General features: G+C 41.4%; 2 protein-coding genes and 1 non-coding gene across 4 annotated transcripts; 2 read left to right on the top strand and 1 right to left on the bottom strand.

The window, feature by feature from the left end:
* The first annotated feature begins 1,423 nt into the window (after positions 1-1,423).
* MAK16 (MAK16 homolog) lies at positions 1,424-14,336 on the top strand. The gene is made up of 10 exons (XM_059384349.1): positions 1,424-1,523; positions 4,256-4,305; positions 4,398-4,507; positions 4,614-4,678; positions 5,057-5,208; positions 6,198-6,252; positions 12,003-12,077; positions 12,798-12,908; positions 13,649-13,714; positions 13,856-14,336. Exons 1-10 carry the CDS (start codon positions 1,509-1,511, stop codon positions 14,042-14,044), a joined length of 888 nt encoding a protein of 295 aa, XP_059240332.1. The 5' UTR covers positions 1,424-1,508; the 3' UTR covers positions 14,045-14,336.
* TTI2 (TELO2 interacting protein 2) lies at positions 12,788-22,724 on the bottom strand. 2 transcript variants are annotated; one of them, XM_059384345.1, is made up of 8 exons: positions 21,624-22,724; positions 20,080-20,266; positions 18,880-18,972; positions 17,623-17,810; positions 17,402-17,545; positions 15,562-15,724; positions 14,551-14,673; positions 12,788-12,879 (listed from the first exon to the last, which is right to left on the bottom strand). In XM_059384345.1, exons 1-7 carry the CDS (start codon positions 22,268-22,270, stop codon positions 14,569-14,571), a joined length of 1,527 nt encoding a protein of 508 aa, XP_059240328.1. In that variant the 5' UTR covers positions 22,271-22,724; the 3' UTR covers positions 12,788-12,879; positions 14,551-14,568. The 2 variants fall into 2 exon arrangements, with proteins under 2 accessions (XP_059240328.1, XP_059240327.1); XM_059384344.1 differs by lacking the exon at positions 12,788-12,879 and having other exon boundaries at positions 14,548-14,673; positions 21,624-22,723.
* A 315-nt stretch (positions 22,725-23,039) lies between these two features.
* LOC132006650 (small nucleolar RNA U13) lies at positions 23,040-23,144 on the top strand. The gene has a single exon (XR_009401176.1). It is a non-coding gene; the product is annotated as a small nucleolar RNA U13 (small nucleolar RNA).
* Positions 23,145-23,516: the final 372 nt, after the last annotated feature.

Consider the following 23,516-nt stretch of genomic DNA (forward strand, 5'->3'; position numbering starts at 1 on the left):
TTATTCTAAACTTGATTTTATTAACATAAAAGGGCATGTGTGTGTGATGACTGCCCTCTAGGTCCTTAAACCTCGGAAAGCAAGCAGGTGAGTGAGAACGATCACAATTTTTTATGAAGCAATGTAAACTATGCATTTAACATGCCTCCAGTTCTCATATACCCTCATTTTTCAAGTGGGATAGTTTGCTAAAGGGTGACTTACCCCAAAATACTTTGTAAAGAGCAGTTGGTTTTTATAACCTAAATTTGGCTCCAAAAACCAGGGCCAAATCAATGGTTTTCAAGGGTTTTTTGTTGTTGTTTTTTTAAAAGATGTACTTATTTATTTTTAGGGGGAGAGAGCCAGCTGAGGGGAGGGACGGAGGGAAAGGGAAAGAGAACACGGAAGCCAGCTCCAGGGTGAGCAAGAGGGGCTGGACCCCAGGACCCTGAGAACATGACGGAGTCCCGAGTTAACATGAGTTAAGCCTCAACCTCGCTGACTGAACCACCCACTCAGCCACCCCTCCAACCGGGTGGTTCTAATTCATAGTTTTTATCAGCATGCAACAAAATTACATTACTTACGATAAACTTAATTCTTTTATAATGTGATATGCAAATTAAGTGCCCACCCTTATTCCAAGATTGTGCCTTTTTTTTTTTTTTTTTAAGATTTTATTTATTATTTGACAGAGAGAAATCACAAGTAGTCGGAGAGGCAGGCAGAGAGAGAGAGAGGGAAGCAGGCTCCCTGCTGAGCAGAGAGCCCGATGCGGGACTCGATCCCAGGACCCTGAGATCATGACCTGAGCCGAAGGCAGCGGCTTAACCCACTGAGCCACCCAGGCGCCCCATGCCTTTTTTACTCTCGGTATGAAACTGGCCTTTCTTTAGAAAAACGGGGCGAGCTCCTTAAACGTCTTCTTTTTCCTGGCAAAATAAAAAGAGGGGACAACTCTGTTAATTCTCCAAATTTCTTCTGCTTTTAATGTTATCTAATCCATGAATTTCAAAGGTCAAGACCCAATGCCACACCAAACCACAGGGTCTGCAGGGTTAAGTGCGGGGAAGTGCGTGCGGGAGCGAGGGACTCAGCGGAAGAAGGACCGAGTTCGAGCCCCCCAGCCCCGGCAGCCAGGAGCTAAGGGCGGGAGACCGCGCTTCCCCGGGACCGGGCTCGCCGCCGGCGTGGGTCCGCCAATCCTCCTGCGCAGTCACAAGCCGCGCTACAGCCAAGGGCCCGCCCAGGAGGGCGGAGTGGCAGGGGGACGCTCACCGGGTTTACAGTCCCAGAGGGAGACCCGGGACAGGACGTAGGCGGTGCGAGCTGGCGGAGACGCGCAGGACGCGGCGGTGGACGAGGAGGCGCACCCGAAAGTGACGCCGCCAAGAGGCGCTAGGCCGACCCGAGAAGTCAAAACTTCTCGCGATAGGTGAGGCTAGGCTCTCCGGAAGTGATTTCCCGGAAGAAGCATGGCTGCTTCCTAGATTTGGCCGGGCTTTGCACGCTGAACTGCGGACGCCATGCAGTCGGATGATGTGAGTGTCGTGTTTCTCTGCCACCTAGGTTCTCCTGCTTTAGGAGACTCGGAGACCACATACTCAGCTGGCCCATGCGATTAGCCTCGTTGCTACAGAACCGAGGCTTCCAGAACCCCGATTTCCGAGCGTGGGGCTCTCACGTGTCTACCCGGGTTCCCCAGCCCGCAAGCCTTACCTGGGTGAAGGGTCTGGAACATCGTCACTTCAGTCCACAGGGTTGGCTTCCAGTCTGTGGTACCCGGCAATGAGGGGCTTGCCTGTGGTGGGGACGTGGGAGGCGGGCGCGGGGGGTGGGGGGGGGGGGGGGGGGGGGAGGGTCAGGTTGGGATGGGAGGTTTAAGGGTCCCTTTCTTCCACGTATATGTTACTTTTTTTTATTTATTTTTTAAGATTTTATTTATTTATTTGACAGACAGAGATCACAAGTAGGCAGAGAGGCAGGCAGAGAGAGAGAGAGAGAGAGAGAGAGAGAAGCAGGCTTTCTGCGGAGCAGAGAGCCCGATGCGGGGCTCGATCCCAGGACCCTGAGATCATGACCCGAGCCGAAGGCAGCAGCCCAAACCACTGAGCCACCCAGGCGCCCCTATATGTTACTTTTAAATCTGCTTTTTCCGTGTTAGGTTTTGTTTTGTTTTGTTTTGTTACATTTGCTTCATTGTCTGCCTCAATCGTAATTTTTGGGGAAGCATACTCGATTTATTTATTTAGTTACATATATGAGAAATATGAAAGTGCTTACGGTGTGCCAAGCACTGTGGTAATTACTGGAGATTTCGTTTTTAATAAGCAAACAAAAGACCTCTGTTTTCCTGGAGCACTCCGGTGGGGGAGACAGATGGTAAACACGTGAACAAATTGAAAACCACTGTACTGTGTAATAATACTGTGAAAGAAAGACCTAGGTTGATGAAGTAGAGAGTAATTAGCAGAGATTACTTCAGACAAAGCTGATCTGGGAAGGTTTCTTGAGTGGAAGACGTTTGAGCTGAGATCTAAAAGATGAGAATGAGCCGTCCTGAGGGAAAAGCCAAAAATCCAGGCAATGGGAACAGTAAAATGCAGAGGTGTGGAGGCAAGAGAGAAGGAGTATACTCAGGAATGCCAGCGTGGCCTGTGCTGTCGGAATGGCGGGAAGTGGGAGAGGTAATGAAGTTGGGTATGCTTGCATGACAAGAACATGTAGAGTGTTGTAGGAAGTATTTTTAGGGCTTCTAATGGGAAATGACATCTGACTTATTTTGTGAAGAATTGTGTAGTTATGTGAGAGGCTTTTGAAGGAGAGGAAGAATGAACGCAAGGAGATTAGAGTATGTTGAAAGTTATTTCAACCAAGGTGGTGATGGGAGAGAGGAAAAGAAGGGGATGAATTTGAGATCTGTATTATCGGTGTAACTGAAAACACAACATGATCCCTTCAGGGAAAAGGAGAAATCAAAGGATTTTGGGATTTGGACAAGTGATTCAGTGGTGGTTCTATTTGTGGAGAGCAGGAAGGAAAACAGCATTTTCAGAGATGTGGAATTGAGAGCTTCATTTGGTTGTTAATGTGTCGTGCCTTTCTAGCATCCAAGTGGAGATGTCGGGTTGACAGTTGGATGTGTATATACTTCTGGGGAGAGAAGTTTGATCAGGAGATGACAATTTGAGAGTCATCAACTTAAGATGATATGTAAAGCCACAAGCTAGAATGAGCTACTTTCCCAGTTTGATTTCCTCTCACCTGTTTCCTGCCATCCCCCACCAAACACACATCCTATAAAATTCCAAAAAATGTTACTCTGTTTGTTAACATTTATGTTTTGGGCTTTGACTGCTTTAACTTCTTTAAAGTCTTTCCCAGTTCCTTAGTGCAGTTCACTCAAAGGCTCTGATAAACTTCTTTTGAGGCACTTAGACTGCCGATTTGTGCTTTCCCCCTAGATAGGTAAAACTGTTTAAGGATTCTGCCTTCCTTGATTCAACAAATACTTGAGTACCTCCTGTGTGTCAGGACTTGAGATTTCAGTGCCTTAATAAATTAAATATGCAATCAATGCTGAAAGAATAAAGAACACATTAGTAGAAGATAGAAGTAGATTCTTTTCCTTTTTTTTTTTTTTAAGATTTTATTTATTTATTTGACAGACAAAGATTACAGGTTGGCAGAGAGGCAGGCGGTGGGGGGTGGGGGGAAGCAGGTTCCCTCCTGAGCAGAGAGCCAGATGTGGGGACTGATCCCAAGACTCTGAGACCATGACCTGAGCCAAAGGCAGAGGCCTTAACCCACTGAGCCATGCAGGGGCCCCAGTAGATGATTTTTTTGCCAGATAAGATCAAATTATGGTACGTATATCCAACAATCTAGTACTCTGCAGCCTTTTACAATAGATAACGAACATATTAGGAAAAAAAGGAATGTTACAAAATACATATACATCTCATTTTTGTTAAAGATATAGGCATACTGGTTGGTGGAAAATACATGTAGAGAAAAAATTCAAAAATATTCATAAAATTTTAATGAAATTTTATCTGTGGGTCTTGGGGTGATGGTTATTGCCAATTTGTATCTACTTTTTCTACAAGAACCTGTGTAAAAGGAAAATATACTATTTTAGAAAGCATTTCTTCCTCTCATTCCTCAGACTCTTTTGAGACTTCCTCAGTAAACCAGCGCGTTGTTTTCTTGACTTCATATTCCCATCTGTTGGGTCAGAGCAACTGAAATGGGTTTTTTCTTTGTCTTGTAGGTTATCTGGGATACACTAGGAAACAAGCAGTTTTGTTCCTTTAAAATAAGGTGAGTCAAGACGTGCAACTTAAATAAAGATCCCTTCAGTTGCCCTTTTGGTAGCCCATTTTATAACTTTTGCTCTTTTCCTCCCTTTGTAGAACAAAGACTCAGAGTTTTTGCAGAAATGAATATAGCCTGACTGGACTATGTAATCGGTCGTCTTGCCCCCTGGCAAACAGTCAGTATGCCACCATCAAAGAAGAGAAAGGTAAGTCCTTCGTTTTAACTTCCATGAGAACTAGTCAGCAGCTTTTAAAAGGATGTTCCCTAGCCTCTCTGTAAATAATATTGATGACATTTACTTTATCCTGCAGGACAGTGCTACTTGTATATGAAGGTTATAGAGCGAGCAGCTTTTCCTAGGCGTCTCTGGGAACGGGTAAGACTTGGGACAAAAAATTGCAATGATCATTAAGAGTGAAAATGCCACATGCTTTTTTGTCTTCCTTGACCGTAGCTGTAATAAACTTTTAATTAAGATTTATTTGTTTATGAGAGAGAGTGTGCAATCCTGGAAGTGGGGAGTGGGTGAAGCAGACTCCCTGTTGAGCACAGAGCCCAACACAGGGCTTGATCCCAGGACCCTGAGATCATGACCGAGCCAAAATCAAGGAGTCACATGCTTCACCAGCTGAGCCACCTAGGCGCCCCTGGATTAAGCTTTTGAAGCCAACCTCATTAGGCCCCGTGGGTATCATAGCAGTGAAGGCCTCATAATTTACTCTTACTCTTTAAGCTTTCTTTTTCTGTTTGGTAGGTTCGGCTTCATAAAAACTATGAGAAAGCACTGGAGCAAATAGATGAAAATCTAATTTACTGGCCCCGTTTTATTCGACACAAGTGTAAGCAGAGATTCACCAAGATCACCCAGTACCTAATTCGAATTAGAAAACTTACACTAAAGCGACAGTAAGTATTTAGATGATTCATTTATTATATTTATTTTTTAAGTCTGTCTTTCCATGGGTCATTTTAGGAAAATGAGAGATTATGAAATCTCTAGTAAGGCTTATTAAATCCAGTTTTGGATAACCTTTTTATGATATGCTGCTAAGAAGAAAGTTTACCTCTGGTTAAAATTGTGCCTTTTGATGTTGCAGGATTTAAAAAACAGTATAGTAAAACTTGAGTGACCCCCCTCCCTGTCTGAAAAGCAGCTTCAGAAAATTTTCTTTATAACTCCCTGACAGAATCATAAAATTAAGGAATTGACAATGACCTAAAAATTTTGGATAAATAAGAATAAAAGAACTTTACTCTGAGTTTACTGAAAACTAATTTCTAAAAATAATATGAAATCTACAGAATTAATTGAATATTTTCCTAAGGAGTGGTGGATCCTAATAATTTTTCATTGTGAGCTACAGAGAAATCTAAAGATGGCAGTTTTCTAAAGAAAATTCTTTTTCCTTGTTAACTGAAGCATTAATCTTGGCATAGTGAATGCTCCCAGAAGTCTCAGAGTGCCTACAGAAAACAAAAAGTGAAATACACATTAAAACATATGTGAAAATGTCTGACTTTTTATAGTATTAAATACTTAGAAAAATGTTAAATATATAATCTTGTCTAGATGGAGCTGAGTCCTACAAAATCAACTCCAATCCTTTATTCTTATATATTTTTTTAAGATTTTATTTATTTATTTATTCGTCGGAGAGAGAGAGCCCATGAGCACACAAGCAGGGAGAGTAGCAGGTAGAGGGAGAAGTGGGCTCGCTGCTGAGCAAAGAGCCCCACGTGGGACTCGATCCCAGGACCCTGGCGTCATGACCTGAGCCAAAGGCAGACACTTAACCTAACTGAGCAACCCAGGCGCCCCTCTTCTCATTTTTTTTTTAAAGGAACACACAGAGTGTACACTTGGGTTTTCTGATAATGTGTTTTATTTTCCGTAGGAGGAAACTTGTTCCTTTGAGTAAGAAAGTGGAACGGAGGGAAAAAAGAAGAGAGGTAACTTACCATTTTGGTATTCATAGCTTCTGTATTTTCACTGAGGGTAGGGGTGTGTAGTAGGGATCATGAAAAAGATTCTGTCACTATTGTCTATGAACTCTTCAGGCCTTGGGTTCACTAATGGCTAATACTGTTGTATTAGTTGTGTAAGATGTCGGATATTCATATTTTAAGATTACGACTTCCAAGGCAGCTTAAAATAAGGGTTCTTGGGGATATATATATAACGGATTACAGAAGGAATACCTTGTCTGAAATTCTTGCAATTCAATGTTTCAGAAATCAGACCTTTGGTGTGTTGCCTTTCTTACACATCACATACTACTCTCAGCAGGGTTTGAGCATTCTTCTTTCTTTTTTTCCTCTCCACCCCCTACCCCCCCCACCCCGACCCAGCATGGTAAGCCTCTTTAATTCCCAATCCCTATTTCCCCCATCTTCCCACCCACCTCCCCTCTGATGACCATCTGTTTTCTATAGTTAAGAGTCTGTTTCTTGGTTTGTCTTTTTGACTTGTTTTTCCTTTTCTAGTTTTGTTTCTTAAACTCCATGTAAGGAGTGAAACCTATGGTATTTGTCTTTTCTGACTTATTTCATTTAGCATTATACTCTCTATCCATGTCTTTACAGATGGCAAGATGTTGGGTTTTTTTTATGGCTGAGTAATTTATTCCATTGTACATACATATATATGCTTCTGTATCCATTCATCGGTCCGTGGACACTTGGGCTCTTCCCATACTTTGGCTATTGGGAATAATGCTGCAGTAAACAAGGGTGCGTGCATCCCTTTGAATTAAAGTGTTTTGGTATTTTTTGAGTAAATAGCCAGTATACAGTGCCTGGCTCATAGGGCAGTTCTATTTTTAACTTTCTGAGGAACCTCCGCACTGTTCTGCAGTGGCTGCCCCAGTTCACATTCGCACTAATAGTGCAGGAGGGTTTCTTTTGCTCCACGTCCTCACCAACATTTGCTGCAGTTTCTTGTGTTGTTGATTTTAGCCATTCTGACAGGTGTGAAGGTATACCTCATTGTAGTTTTGATTTGCATTTCCCTGATGAAGAGTGATGTTGAGCATCCTTTCGTGTGTCTGTTAGCCATCTAGATGTCTTCTTTGGAGAAGTGTTTGTTCAGGTCTTCTACCCATTTTTAAATTCAATAATTTGTATTTTGGCTGTTGAGTTTTGTATCACTTCTTTATGTATCTTGGATATTAACCCTTTGTCAGATTTATCATTTGCAAATACTTTCACCCATTCAGTAGGTTGCCTTTTTAGTTGTGTTGATTGTTTCCTTTGCTGTGCACAAACTTTATTGTGATACAATCTCAATATTTTATTTTTGCCTTTATTTCCCTTGTCTCAGGACACAGATCTAGAAAAATGTTGCTATGGTGGATATCCGAGAGATGACCGTCTGTGCTCTCTTCAAGGATTTTTATGGTTTTGGGTCTCATATTTAGCTCTTTAATCTATTTTGAGTTTATTTTTGTATATGGTGAAAGGAAGTGGTCCTGTTACATCCTTTTGCCTGTGTTTGTCCAGTTTTCCCAACACTATTTGTTGAAGATCCTGTCTTTTTCCCATTGTATATTCATTCCTCCTTTGTGAAAGATTAATTCACCGTGTAATTGTGAGTTTATTTCTGGGTTTTCTGTTCCATTGATTTATGTGTCTCTTTTTATGCCCGTACCATCGTGTTTTAATTACTATCACTTTGTAATATAACCAAATCTGGAACTGGGATACCTCCAGTTTTGTTTTTCTTTTTCAAGTTTGCTTTGCCTATTCAAGGTTTTTTGTGGTTCCATAAAAATTTTAGGGTGTTTTTGATAGAGATTGCATTTAATGTGTGGATGGCTTTGGGTACTATGGACATTTTAATAGTATTTGCTCTTTCATCCCTTGAACATGGAATGGAATGTCTTCCCAGTTTTGTCTCTTCTTTACCAGTTTGGAAGCCTTGTATTTCTTTGTATTGTCTGATTGCTGTGGCTAGGACTTCCAGTACTATGTTGAAGAAAAGTGGTGAGTGGACATCCCTGTCTAGTTCCTGACGATAGGGGAAAAGCTTTTTCCCCATTGAGGATGATTTTGGCTGTAGATACTTCATATAAGGACTGTATTATGTTGATTATTATTACTATTATTATACTGTCCCCTCTAGACCTACTTTGCAGAGTTTTTATCAAGAATGGATGTTGTGGGGCGCTTGGGTGGCTCAATGGTTTAAGCCTCTGCCTTCAGCTCAGGTCATGATCTTAGGGTCCTGGGATCAAGCCCCGCATCAGGCTCTCTGCTCAGCCCAGGTCCTGCTTCCCCACCTCCACCCCTGCCAAACACCCCCCACCACCACACCTGCCTCTCTGCCTACTTGTGATCTCTGTCAAATAAATAAAATCTTTAAAAAAAAGAGAGAGAAAGAGAGGATATTGTACTCTGTGAACTGCTTTTACTGCTTCTGTTGAAATGATCCTGTGGGCTTTATCCTTTCTCTGAAAGATGTGATTTATCACGTTGATTGTTTTGTGAATATTGAATCACCCTTGCATCCTGGAAATAAATCCCACTTGATCATGGTATATGATTTTTTTAAATATATTGTTGGATTCAGTTTGCTAATATCTTGATGATTTTTGCATCTGTATTCATGAGAGATACTGGCCTTTAGTTCTCTTTTTTTGTGGTGTCTTTTTCTGGTTTTGGTATCAGGGTATTATTGGCCTCATAGAATGAATTTAGCAGTTTTCCTTCCTCTTAGGGTTTTTGGAAAAGTTTCAGAATGGGTATTAAGTCTTTAAATGTTTGATAGAATTTGCCTCTGAAGCCATCTGGGCTTGGACTTCAGTTTTGTGGAGCATTTTGATTATTTCTTCAGTCTTACTGCTGGTAATTCGTCTGTTCAAATTTTCTGTTTCGTCTTGTTTTAGTTTTGATGGGCTATAGATTTCTAGAAATTTATCCATTTCATACTAAGTTATCCAAATGTTGGCATACAGGTTTTTTTTGTTTTTTTGGTTTTTTTTAAGATTTTATTTATGTATTTGACAGAGATCACAAGTAGGCAGAGGCAGGCAGAGAGAGAGGAAGGGAAGCAGGCTCCCTGCTGAGCAGAGAGCCCCATGTGGGCCTTGATCCCAGGACCCTGAGATCATGAGTTGAACCGAAGGCAGAGGCTTTAACCCACTGAGCCACCCAGGCGCCCCAGCATGTAGATTTTTATACTATTCTGTCACATTTGTATTTCTGTGGTGTTAGTGGTTATTTCTTCTCTTTCGTTAGTAATTTTATTTGGGTCACCAGGGTTTGAGCATTCTAATCTGATGCACTGCAATGAAACATAAAAAGAGTCACACTAGATGGAATTTCAAAAAAACTTTTTAAGGAGACTTGTCAGTTCAGTTCATTATTAGGCCACTAAATTCAGTGTTTTGGATTTTGAAATTGGTTATAAGGAATTGACTGGGATTGTTTCTTTGAGGTCAACTAGGTGGCTTTGTTACCAGATTAATGAATACTGGTTTGGGGTCTCATATTTAGCTCATATTTAGAGCTGCTGTCCTGGGAAAAATCTAGTCAGGAATCACCAGCCTTTATCACAGAGAGCAAGTTTGCCTGTCCCCCGTCCCTGGTACCTTATTCAAGTTGGCTTTTCTTCTGCCTTTCAAGACCTAGGAATTAGCTCTTCCTTACAAGTTCATATTTTCAGTTATTCTGGGTATTTGCTCTGTATACTTCCCCTCTACCAACAGACATTTCCCTGATCATTTGTATGGTCTATCAAGAAATCACGCTAATAATTTGGTGCTTTTGTTCCTATTACTCTTAAAGAGTTTTGGACTTCAGAGCTACAATAACATTCATCTCCGAACTGTTCTGATTCTTCACCAAAGAAATTTTTGAACATATGCTCCCTGGTGTATTACTTATGTTATTATACACGTGTACTTGCACTAACAGGTATATAACTGACATACCTACTATTGATGTAGTGAAATGAAGGTCTGGTTCTTTGCTGAGAAGGAATTTGTTTTTAATTAAGGGCTCTCGTGACTGATAGGTACCTCAGAGACACATCAAGAAGTGCATTGTTGATGGTTTGCGTTAAGAACTGGCTCTGCATTTTTCATTCTTCTTCGGCAGTTTTGTAGAGGTTTTTCTTCAGATGTAGCTAGTGAGTTTGCTTCTTCCCTCACTGCTAAACATTTGTTCTTGCAAGCCTTTCAGGGGAAATTAAGTTGTTCTTCTACCAAGTAAGTTTGAAGCCTTCTGAAAAAGTCAGTTTGGAAGATTTTTAAATGTGCTGGAAAATTATGTTTCCAGATTGAGTGTGATTTGCTGCATTTGTGGGAGACGTAGGTTTTAACAATGTCACTTATAGATGTAATCACTTTTCTTTTTCAAATGTTCTATCCACAGAACGTTTAAAAACATTTTAGACTCTTAAAATAGGCTTTTCTCTTGAAAGAATAGAATAAGTGTACTTATTTTTTAAAGCTTCTACTGTTACATATTACACAGTCATTTGTCATCTTGGCAAATTCGGTACATTTTTTTGTGAAGAATACATAACTCTAAGTTGTACAACTCTTTAAGTACTAAACAATTAAATAGCATAACTTTATCATCTCCGATGGTATTGCAAACTATTCGATAATCTGTAAATCCATTTAAGCAAACGTCCAACTGCATTTGAGTGCTATAATCATGTGAATAAAGTAGTGAGATTCCCACGTTCAGACTCTACAGTATGTTTCCCTCTGGTTATCTCACTTTCTGACACACAGCTATTTGCTTTATGGCCAGAGCTAAGGCATCAATGCTAGTATTCATAAAGAAATAGAACACTTAATTTTTAAAGAAAAAGTACATACACAGCAATTTCATCTATTTTCTGCCTACATGTCAGTGGATCAGCTTTGAGGTGTGAGCACCCACTTTAGAGAACAGCACATGATAGCCTTGTAACCGGTCATGTGTCCCCGGCTCCCTGTATTTTATCCTACACACTGTACATCATTCCAACAAAGTGCCAGTATATAAGACTTTTAAAATCTTTTATGATATTTCTATGAAGTTAATGCAGACTTAGGCGAGAAAGATAGACTGAGTTTAGATTTTCATGTTTTGGTTGTGGGTGCTATGTGTGGTTTTTTATGAGATCACTGGAGGAAGAGATTTTTAATCTATTTTTGTCAGTCACATGGAATTTAGCATGGTTTTAGTAAAACCCTATTTCCCTGTCTCAGCTTTTACAAAATCTGTTTCAGGATTGCTCATTTTTTTTGTTTTAAGATTTATTTATTTGACAGAGGGTGAAAAAGCAGGGGAGAGGGAGAAGCAGACTCCCTGCTGAGCAGGGAGCCAGTTCGGGGCTCCATCCCAGGACCCTGGGATCATGCCCTGAGCTGAAGGCAGACACTACTGAGCCACCCAGGCGCCCCAGGATTGCTCATTTTCTAAGACACTTAAATGTCTATAGGCCTGCATGCTTTGTAGATCTATGAAAGGCTTTGTTAGAATTTAATTCAGAATGCTATTTTTAAAACCACTGGAACTTTTAAAATTAAAAGGTTCCCAAGGTTTAAAAGCAGGAATGTATCTGGCTGGAGAGGCATGAATCCTGGTGATAGCAAGAGTGGGAAAAAGTGATTTTTTAAAATAAAAACTCCGTTTCTTCCACTTCTACAGGCTGAAAAATGAGTATTAATAAAGTAAATGGATTTACTCAAATTTTTCTGTTACAGGAAAAGGCATTAATAGCAGCTCAGCTGGATAATGCTATTGAAAAGGAATTGCTGGAGAGACTGAAACAAGATACGGTGAGAAAGCTAGGAGCCTTGGGATATAAATACAATTTTCAGACCAATAATAATCATGCTGGGAAACAGAAATGTGTTTTATTTTCGAAGATGCTGGAAAGATCTTCACTTTAATTTTGTTCCTGGAATAGAACAATATATAGGCCTTGGCTTCCCCATTTATTTGGTTGACACGAATGCATGAAGTGTTCTGGTCACCCGGATGCTCCATTCAGTGTAAGAGACCTTTCTCTCTGCACCGTACTGCCAGTCCTGTTCACAGTGCAACAGTTCCAGATCTCTGTATAAAAGGCAGGCAGTCTTGATCCTCTTGCACACTACCCTAGTAATCTTAGGCTCTTTAAAATGAGTTTTTAGTTCTCTTTTTAAAAATTAGTGTCATTTATAAGACAAAAATGAATAAAACTTACTTTTTCCTTATTATTTGCTGTCTGTCAGCAAATTTACATGTGTTCTAACCCATGGGTTTTATACACTACTACGTTTTCAGTGATGTGCTTCTATTCTTCATGGAAGTTACCTGTTTGACTTTAACCACTGATTATTTAAAATGTGTTTTTGAAGACATTGTTGATTCTAGGCTTGAAATTAATACAGAAATACTACTACGTATCAAGTTAAGTATTCTCATTCAATCACTGAGGAATATGCTTCTTGGACATGGACTTCAAGTGTAAGACTGAGATGTCATTAAAGCCGGTGTGTGTTTCTGTTCTTCAGTATGGCGACATCTACAACTTCCCCATTCACGCCTTCGACAAGGCCCTGGAACAGCAGGAGGCAGACAGTGACTCTTCAGATTCTGAGGAAAAAGATGATGAAGATGAAGAAGTAAGCCTTGTTTATTTTTGCTTCAACGAGCAGTAATCTGCAGAACTAGAACTTTTTACATGTACTTAAGAGACAGAATGTCATTTTCATTCCCCTAACCAAAAATAATTCTTTGGTCATTTTTTTCTATCATGAGGTTAATTTTAACTCAGCCAACAAACTACACATTGACAGTTGTGCTTATTGGAATTCTAAAACTTTTCCTGCTAGGGGACAAATGAAGAATCCTTTCTAGCTGATAGAATATACCATTAAGGAACCTACCGAAATTTATATAGGATTTAATTTCACTATTAATATAGGGGAGGTACTTGAATGATTGCATTTTTAGGAAAAGGCCAGATTTAGCAAGTAGTTGCTTAATCACATGGAACACTCACATAGGCACATAGGTGTACTTTTCCTAGTAGTAATCCTTTTTTGATTTTTGAAATTAAAATAGGTTTAATTAAATGTACATAACTGTTTGTAAAGCTCCATCTATAAACTGATTTTTCTAACAGACTAAAATGAGGATGTTTTACCTCTAATAATTTGTATTAGGCATGAGAATTGATGTCCCTGAAATGTTTTTAAATCAGAAGTATTGAGCTTGGAAGTGAGTAGATTTTGGTTGAGCCTAGTAAGTAGACTATGAATCCGTCTGTTGTTTATGCACTTACTTATCAAACAGTAGTACTGGATGTGTAAGCAGAATTTTCATTCTGTATTTTGAACTTAACAGTTATGTTTTCTTTTAGGATGTGGGCAAGAGAGAGTTTGTGGAAGATGACGAGGTGGATGAGAGTGACATAAGTGATTTTGAGGTGAGATTTTGGGCCTTCGGGGAAAAGAAGGTTTCTGAACACACAGGCAGATGAATTTTCTGGTTCTAAATTGAGAGTGCAGTGAAAGGAATCTGGGCCATAAGTCTAGCATTTTCTCTTTTCTTTTCCTCCCCATATCAGGATATGGATAAACTGGATGCCAGCAGTGATGATCAGGATGATAAATCCTCTGTGGAGGAAGAAAAGGCCCTTTATGCCAGACATAAAGGCAAAACACCCTTGAAAGGACCCTTGCGGAGAAAGAGAGCCTATGTGGAGATAGAGTATGAGGAGGAGACAGAGCCTGCGGCCAAGGCCGATACGACGTGACTTCGCCGCAGGCGTGTATGAACAGGACTGAACATTTCCAACATCCTCCTTTCTCTTACCATCAACACGTGCACACCTCCAGCTTTTGCTCTTTCATGTGGCATTGAGCACAATATTTGTGTTTTTAATATGTATGCTACTTCTGTGGGGCAAGAAATCTGGGAGGAAGTAAAGGAAGTCTTAAGTTGTGAACAGTTATTTTTATAGCATTGGCATATGCTTTGAAGTAACAGCTTGAGCCCAAGAAGTTTAACAGATGAATTTGTGGGTATAAATATTTCTAAATTTTAAATGCTATCCACCCGCTTCCTTGGCGTCCTCCCCCCCACCCCCAACTTTATTTAGAAATGTCCAGACTTCATTTTTTTTCTTGTTCTCTCTTCCCTACTTCTGTGGGAGTAAAAGTAGGAAGAAGAAGGTCTAAGTTATAATGTTCAGTATGAAAATACCTTTTTTCTTAAATCATTCTGTTTACACAGTTGGAACAAGAAGAAAAGCCTTCCTACTTTAAACGTATGAGAAATTTAATTTCTGTCGTAGGACGCGCCTTCAGACACCTGCTGCACTTTCCTGATACAGTTCACCACCTTGCTGTCTTCACAGCTTTGGAGAATTTTGGCCAGGAGATCCTGCAACATGAAACCAAATAGGCTTTGATTTTTTTTTTCTTTTTTTTTTTTTTGACACTTTTCCTTTTACCTTGGTTCTTCTTTCTTGGTACCATACTCAAGGAATGAAGGAAGAGAGGAGACTAGAGAGCAGTTCATGGAACAGGTGTTACGTTAAAATGTGTTGGCGTGCATGTGTCCTGCTGGCTCAGGAAGAAGTGGGTTAATACCCCCATGCAAATTAGATTGGATTCAGGGCTCGAAAACTGCCTGACATGAAAACCGACACGAAGTTATTTGAATAAACTAGTAAAACAACAAATACTATTTCTAAATGTTTTTAGGATATGAATTTCTTCTCATGTTGCTTTATAACTTTAAATTAAAGATTATGGGGGAAGAAATGAGGTAATAGTTTATTAAATATATTCAAATAGACAGATAGCTATTATATGCTTTAGCTTTGAAAAGTTAACTTTTGTGGAATGTGAACCTAAAGGAAGAATTCCCATATGAATAAATAGGAATATGGAAAAATACGGTTGCCCCGGAAAAACTAGAAACATTTTTGGGATCTGAATCACTCTACTTATATCACTCCTTGGTGGCTTACAGCTCACTATTTCATCATTTTAAAAAAAAATTCAGATGACTAAAATAGAACTTAAGTTTTATAAACTTAATATTTTGCACATTTTCTGTCCTCTCCCCCAGAGACCTCTCCTAACCCTCTTGCCTTTTGGTCTAAACAGTTCTGAATCGCTTTAAAATAAGACTAAGGGTGTTAATCAACCCCCTATTAAGGGTAGCTGTCTCCAAGGTGGGGGTCTGAACCTTCCATGTTCATTTACAGACGGTCAGGCATGCGAAGTTATAGGAATTACTTAAGGACCGGATGCAGACTCCTACCTTCACCTGTCCTTGAGAACAGTGGTCCAGGAGAATCAGGCAATCTGTGGCTTCTTCTAATAAGGCATTCTTAACAGGCTCAGGTGTAAGATTTGGATCCCTTGCTACATCACATATCAGTTTTAGGAGAGCCTTCAGCAAGACCACAAGTCTACAGGAAATTCTGGAATCAAGAAGAAAAAGTTAAGTTCATACTCTAAATCAGGATATTAAAGCAGATTTCAAAGGCCATCCAGGCCCTCATTTCCTAAATGACTTAAAGACCATGGAGCTAGAAGCAGAACGAGAGACCAGATACCAGATTTCTTAACTTCAAGCCCCCTTTTTCCCTGCAGCGTAGTGTGTACTCATACACACACTCTGCCTAAGAATACCTTGCTCCCTTCTAGAACCTGGTTCTACTGTAAAGAAGTCATCCCTCCTGAAAAGGGAGATGTGGGATCTCCCCTTACCAGGGGCTTAGACTTTGGGCCAAAGAGGAAATGGTCCACAGTACTTCAACTTTCATGCAGCTTTGGGCCTGGAAGTTAAAGTGGGAGAAATAAGCTTGGTTTCTGGGACCTGGGACCTCCATGTCAATTGGAATCTTCTGTCATTTAGTCCAGATCCTGGCTTACCATCACTTAAGCCCAGCATATTGACTTCAACTTACTAGTCTTTCTGAAGGTTTTTATCTTGATTAAAAAAAAGTTCTGGAAAATGATGTGGTGATGGTTGTACAAAATTGTGAAGGTAATTAATGTCACAGAGTCCAAATATTTTTTTTTCTGAGTCCACTTTTAAACGGTTAATTGTATGTACTTCTTTTAATAATTTTTAAAAAACCTTAAAAGCCTTAATCAGAGCTGAAAAATAATTTGTAGTGGGAAATATGCAAACTAAACTATCTCTGGACAGAAATGTGACTGGGAGACTAACAGTCTGCATCTCTTCACCTAATAAATATTAAGTGGTTTCCTACATTGTTTGCTGCTCAGCTCTCCTACCTGTCCTCAACATAACACCCGCTGTTTCCCACTCCCCAGCCCCCTCCTTCCACGTAAGATATCCTCTTCTAACCTTCCGACTTAGGCCTGCCAGTCTCGACTTGGGCGCTTCGTCTGCTCTTAAAGGCCTGGCAGCATTAACTGGATTCGGTTTCATTCATCCGTCCAGTCTGTTCCAGTCCATTCATTCTTTTGATATTGGTGTATTTAATAACCAGGTACTGAGTAAACTTCTGTATACTCCATATCCCAGAGTGGGCTTAGAGTTCAGTAGGGGAGAAAGACCAGAAGCGAACAAAGGCAGTCCAGTTACAGATGTAACTAAGGGTAAAAACTACGGTTCAGAAAAGACAGATGTTGTTGGAGCACTGCACTCTAGGTGTATTCAACTTTGTTGTCCAGCAAGAAAGTGTTTGTTGACAAAACATGTCTGGGTTCCAGCTTTTTGTTCTGACACCAATCTCCAGCCGGAGTTGGAATGCTTTCCTCAATTAGGAGTCTCCTGGTTACTGCTCGGTAGGTGTTCGGTAACGTGCAATGAAGTTCTCTACTCTCAGATTTAAAAAACTCTTAGGGTGAACAAAGTTAAGTGTGTCTACCGTAGCACTTCTAAGCGGCCTTTGAAATTCTAATATGCATTATAAATCTAGAGAGATGTACACCTGCAGTAACAATGGGTATATTTTACCTTTTCAATATGACTTCCTCAGTTCAAAACCTAATAGAAATGTAAGCATGGGAAATACTCAAATACAAGGCATGTCCTTAAGACTCTGTACACCTGGGCAAGCCCGGGAGAGAAAACTGGTTGAGTTCTGTCCCTCTTGACACACCTGCCTGCTTGGCTGTTTTACCTGGGCCATGCATACTGCATGAGAAGTTTCAGAGTTTCCAGTATCTTCAATCTAGCCTCCTCCTCTGGTCCATCATAAACCTCCAGATAACTAATGATGACTCGCTCCAGCCTCTTCAAGTGCCGGACAGTTAGGATCCCCAAACTAAAAAGTAAAGAGAAAAAGTGACACCAAGGAGATGAACTTGAGGAGCAGGCCAAACCAGCAGGCCCGGCACTCACCTCTTCACAAACGCTGGGAGGTTTCTTGCATAGGTCCTACGTAAGAGAAGGCGGTGTTCCGGCTCCATGTGGGTCAGGATCAACCGCAGCACCTCATCGCAGTGTGTGCTGGGTCGAGCGGCACCTCCTTTCCAGTGCAGGCCTTTCTCCAGGATGGGGAATAAATCCAGCAGACACAGGAGCACAGCCTAGGAGGCAGTAAGAGAAAAGAACTGTTTTCCCATTTGCATTCACATTCGCTGACTGGTCTTGCAACTTTATCAATCCATCCTTGGGGTCTGTGTCAGAATTCTAAAAGATACAATACATGAAGTGTATTTTACTTTATATTTTCAAGCTGGTTTTATGTAATCTCCAAACAAGTTAACACCTTCTCTTTCAGACTCCTCTTTGCTATGAAACAAAAGAACTCTAACTTCTTGGCTATCAGTACCTGGATTCTCAATTTAATACTTAATATTTGAAAAGAAAGGTGGATGGGGACATGGGGAAGGGAGAACAGGCGTAGAAGAAAGAGCTTACTTCTACCTCTGATTTTATATAACTTGTTTCTTTTGTCTTCAGAATGTTCTTGCCCCTCCTCAAGAACTTCTGTTCATCCTTCAAATATCACTCCTTCCCAAATGCTCCCCAAAACCGTCCCACCACCACCGAACCTGGTCAACCACCCTTTGCTGGACATCCACTGCACTCTACACAAACCTCATGCTGTACTATACACATGTATAGTACACGTCTTTCCAAAGGGTTTCTTAAAGCCAGAAGCTCTGTCTGATCCATTCACTCCTGGAACCCACAATGGTTACTCACACACAGCAGATATTCAGTGTCTTTTGGAAGGAAGAATGTCACTGTAATACCCAACATACAAAGAGTTTCAAGTGTGTGTTGAAACAAAGAAGCAGAGAAGGACACAAGTTAATAAAAACAGAACTTCATATAAGTTCTGTTCATGTATGTTCATATAAGTTCATATAAGAGCTTTTTATCAGTTCAACAGAACTGATATAAAATTGACCTAGATGAAGACAAATCACTGGCTCTGTGGAGACTCAGAAATGTGGATGCCTACTTAGTATTGAGACATTTCCACTAGTCATTTGCTACTGCTTTATTTTCAAGTTGGCTATGACTTAGTCATCATCCTCAATTTCCAAAAGAGGAAAATGTGTCTCAACTATTCTTACTCATATAATACCAACTTCTACTCAAATTTGAGAACTGAGATTCACAGTAGTAAACAAGTCGTACAATTACCTGAATGAGGTTGTACTCTGGTGTGTAGAGGTGGTTGAAAAGGGCATGGTAGAGGACCTGGGCTCTGTTATACTGGAGCAAATCAGCAGCGGGCTGCAAGCAGACAAATTACCCAATTAAAAGTTTCCCAACATTGCAAAATGTTGGTGATTTTTTAAAGTATTTTATTTATTTAAGATTTTATTTATTTGTCAGAGACAAAGAGAGCAGGGGGAGGGGCAGAGAGAGAAGCAGGCTCCCTTTGGAGCAAGGAGCCCAGTGAAGGACTCAATCCCAGGACCCTGGGATCATGACCTGAGCTAAAGGCAGACGCTTTACTGACTGAGCCACTCAGGCATCCCAGATTTTACTCATTTTTGTGAGAGAGCACATGTGCACACAAGCAGGAGAGAAAGGCAGAGGAAGAAGCAGACTCCCCGCTGAGCAGGGAGCCCCATGTGGGGCTTGATCCCAGGACGCTGGGATCATGACCTGAGTGAAAGGCAGTATTTAACTGACTGAGCCACCCAGGTACCCCCGCAATGTTGGTAATTTTGAAACTGAAGTATGGATACACAGAATCGATCATGCCATAGGATTCATTATCACTCTCTACTTCTGTGTATATTTTAAAAACTCCATAATACACAGTTAAAAAAAAAAAAGTTTACTTGAGTAATATAATAATGGCTTGCACATTTGGATTTAATTTCTTTCAGTTTCTGATTTTTTTGCTTCTTGGAAGTCAACTTGAGTCAACTCAAGGTCTGGTTATTCAGTTTGACATGCAGGATGATGGCCCAGGTGTCTTATACATGTTACTTATGAGGTATAATCTACTAGGTTGGCAGAAAGAAAATATAAAGAAAAAATATATAAATAGGGGTGCCTGGGTGGCTCAGTGAGTTAAGCCTCTGCCTTCAGCTCAGGTCATGATCTCGGGGTCCTGGAATCGAGCCCCACATCGGGCTCTCTGCTGAGTGGGGAGCCTGCTTCCTCCTCTCCCTCTCTGCCTGCCTCTCTGCTACTTGTGATCCCTCTCTCTCCATCAAATAAATGAATAAAATCTTTAAAAAAAAAAAAAAAATATATATATATATATGAATGTAGCCATAACAACATTAATAGAAGTTAATATAAGATATAAAAAGACAACGATAAAATGATACCATGACTCAACCCGTCCCATCTACACAGATGATACAGTGCAGAGCTGCTTACCACATTCAGCACAATGTGATGGAGGCAGTGCACACCCAGTATTTTGTTCTCGGTTTGATAGTCATCCGAGATGAGCAGTGATGGGGGAAGTATCCTTTCCAGATGTTGGTTCAGCCAGGGTCGGGTGACCTGTTGCAGAGTCCATGAGAAAACATGTTTGGTGGCTGGGTTATTCTTCCAGGATTCCCTACACGGAAATGTGAAACCACATTAAGTAAAGTGACGTGGTGTTAACTAGCAAAGAAAATCAACCTCTTCAAGCTAAACAGACCATTTTCTTGTCCTTGAAAAGAATACATCACATGTAACTCTTGGTGTTGTACATTTTAAGATTTGGATCAAAATAATTTACAGAACTTGCACTAAAAGAACAAAAAACAAAAAAACCCAATACTAAGTACATTTAACAATCATTCAGCCAGGGCTCTAGGTCCAAAGCTTATCCAATGAAAAGGAGGCATTTAGAACAGTAGCTTGTAAAGAATCTGTGGTGATGGTGTAGGGGGTTACAGGGAAGACCTGCTAAGAAGAGAGAAAGGAGTGGGGCGCCTGGGTGGCTCAGTCAGTTGAGCATCTGCCTTTGGCTCAGGTCGTGATCCCAGGGTCCTGGGATGGAGTTCCACCACCAGGCTCCCTGCTCAGTGGGGAGCTTACTTCTCCCTCTCCCACTCTCCCTGCTTGTATTCCCTCTCTCACTGTCTCTGTCTAATAAATAAAATATTTTTTAAAAGGTGGGGGAGGAGAGGAGTAAGAGAAATACCTTCTGTATTATTGTAAGTATAACAAGGGAGCAAGTGAATCGAGATTTGAACAAAAGCAATTTACAGCTTATAAAGTGGGCTTAAACATGTGTTACTCAACCTTCAAAATAACTGTGTAATAGATAACATCTTTATATTACAAAAAAATGAAACAGGTTCAGAAAGGCTCTCTGACCTGGTCCTACTCAGAAGCAATTAAAAAAAGTATGAGCCTACCTCAAAACTTCAAGTTCCTGGTAAAATGACAGTTATGTACAGTTTTTTCTCATCACTCTCCTCCTACTAATAGTAACATATAAAGTAGCAAGTGGAACTCACCGAAAATATTTTAGCTAATAACAATCTGAAGGGCTTTTTTCATCCCAAACATCACCTCCATATCTAATAACCATTCTTATCTAATAACTAGTGCTGAGTTTCAACATCCCTAATTTTAAATTCAAACTCTGAGTTTAAATCCTCTCCAGATCCGCATCCTCACCTAACTTAAGAAACTTGAGTATAAATAAATGGGACAGAACTCCCAAAGTTCAGGGCAGTTATGAGAACCGGAAAGAGCACCAGGAAATGAGAGTCTGAAAACCTGGGCTCTAATGTCGAATTTGCCAATACCCAATAATGTCATTTATAGAAAATCGCAACCTTCCTGGGCCTTAAGAGACCCGCTATTATCCGGACTCCTTTATCTTACCATCGAAGAAACTCAGGTTCCTTTGAGCTCTAACAATTCTAAAACTTTAGGATGAAGCTCGAGTTAATGGCCCCTTTGACAAAAATACTCACTTATTCAAATCTGGTTTGAGAAGCTCCATTATTAAAGTAAATCTCCCTTTCTCGTCTTCATTTTCTCCGTGCAGAAATCCTGCCACGGAACCACACTGAGTAACTCGGAGGAGTAAGGCGAGCACCTCCCCAGCAACATCTCGGGATCTTGGGCTGGTCCACGGTTGCTCCAAGCTATGCGTAACGGCGAAAATATAGATGGGTCCTGCCAAGGGACGGAGGCCTATCTTCCACGTAGGACAAAGCAAGGAATTCTTGGCCGCCTCAATCTTCCCCATTAATTTAAGAAACAGTACCCCAACTGCTGCCCCCTTCTCAGCCACTTCAGAGTAGCCACGAGCTCTACCTTCCTGCTCCTTGGGTGGGGCTGCATACTTCCCCAGGGCTTTGGCCACCTGCCCCAGCATCTCGGGCATTCCGCGGAGCGACGTGTCGCTCCCCTCAAACAACTGATCACATTCTGCAGCTTCTATTAGAGCATCGAGGTCCTGAATTGCTGCACTTCTGGCCTTGCCCCGTCGGGACTCCTCGCTGGTGAGACGGTGCAAAACCTGGGATAAAGCCTGTCCAAGGGTGGAGGAAGGCGGATCTCCCGGCCAGGAAGCGCCTTCCCGCGATGGGTTTTCCCGAGAGCTGTCCTGCTCCATTCCTCGGCGGGCAGCAGTGATGAGCCGGTCTCCTCCAGAGAGCCAAGATGGGACGCTGATGGGGATCTGCTGGAGGAAAAAGGATCACCCGGAGGCTGGAATTGTCCCGAAGAACGCAACGTAAACCAAATAAAACTGCAAGACTTGGGGGCTGGGGGGTGCGAGTCTAACCCGCCCAAGAGTACACTCCGGGTAAAGGAAAAGAAGGAGGAAACCGAAAGGAGCCTCTCTGGAGGTAACAGAAGCTCAGACTCCCAACGGCAGAAAAATTATCCTTGCCTTCCTGAAGATTAAGAGCAAAAAACAAAAACAAACAAACAAAAAACACCCTACGAGTTTAAAAAAATAAATCCTTAAGGCATGACACAGGCACCTCCGACGGAGCCTCCACACCCTCCAGTACCGCTCCACCTATTAGGATCCGGACCCACCCCGCCTCGCTGCCGCAAAGCACATGGCGAGCGTCCGCCGATACGCAGGCAACACTCCGTCATTTCACGACCTGCTTGTCGTAAAGCAACAGACACCCAGCTTCCCACCAAAAGGTGGAGTTGGGGCGGATAAATTTGCATATATATATATATATATGCGCTCGCTAATTTGGTTCTGTTTTAATTTACGAAAGTAGAAGCAAAAGAAAAATATCGAAGATGTTTTAAAAATATACACTATTTTACTGTTGACACCGAATATGTAAGCATAAGTCTGTCACCCTTTCTTTAAAGTCAGTGGGACATCCTCAGAATCCCTTTGTGGTGGCTCTACTGGGATCCTTTTGTAGTTCATAAGCATGATGATTGGGTGTTCACGCTTCTGTGTGACATGTGCCACCCTTTAAACCTTGTTACGACCTCGGCACATTACCCATCTGACGTGAACTTACGGGATCCTATTTTTCGAGTTCTATGGAAAAAGAGTTAGAAGTTTTGGTATTTTTATGTTTGATCTGCAAGTTGTGGAAGCAACGCAGTCGGTTATTCAAGGAGCGTTAGCTCTCCGGGGTACGAGACAGGTGTGGGCGGTGTAGGTTTTTAACCACCTCCCGGCTTCCTACATTTAGCAGATAGCTATAGGCTGCTGCAAGTCAGATTTCTGGGTCGGAAGGAAACTTGGCCTGGGGTACCTGACCCCCACCCAGACGGCGGCCGGGAGTGGTGATCCGAGCGGGCCCGCGGGTGACAACGGGGTGTTCTGGGGCAGCCCCGCGCAGTACTGGGCCTGGGCGGCAGGTGGCGCCCGCACCGAG

This window comes from Mustela nigripes, chromosome 18 (assembly GCF_022355385.1).
Source record: "Mustela nigripes isolate SB6536 chromosome 18, MUSNIG.SB6536, whole genome shotgun sequence".
Classification (NCBI taxonomy): domain Eukaryota; kingdom Metazoa; phylum Chordata; class Mammalia; order Carnivora; family Mustelidae; genus Mustela; species Mustela nigripes.

What these genes read in the sequence shown, in the direction of transcription:
- MAK16 (XM_059384349.1), top strand. An exon ending in GGAGGGAAAAAAGAAGAGAG is followed by an intron (nt 6,253 to 12,002) that starts GTAACTTACCAT and finishes TTTCTGTTACAG; the next exon opens with GAAAAGGCATTAATAGCAGC. An exon ending in GTGACATAAGTGATTTTGAG is followed by an intron (nt 13,715 to 13,855) that starts GTGAGATTTTGG and finishes TCCCCATATCAG; the next exon opens with GATATGGATAAACTGGATGC.
- TTI2 (XM_059384345.1), bottom strand. Translation starts at nt 22,270, where the DNA reads ATGGAGCAGGACAGCTCTCGGGAAAACCCATCGCGGGAAGGCGCTTCC. An exon ending in CTCAAACCAGATTTGAATAA is followed by an intron (nt 20,267 to 21,623) that starts GTGAGTATTTTT and finishes ATTTCCGTGTAG; the next exon opens with GGAATCCTGGAAGAATAACC. An exon ending in CAGAGTACAACCTCATTCAG is followed by an intron (nt 17,811 to 18,879) that starts GTAATTGTACGA and finishes ACTGCCTCCTAG; the next exon opens with GCTGTGCTCCTGTGTCTGCT.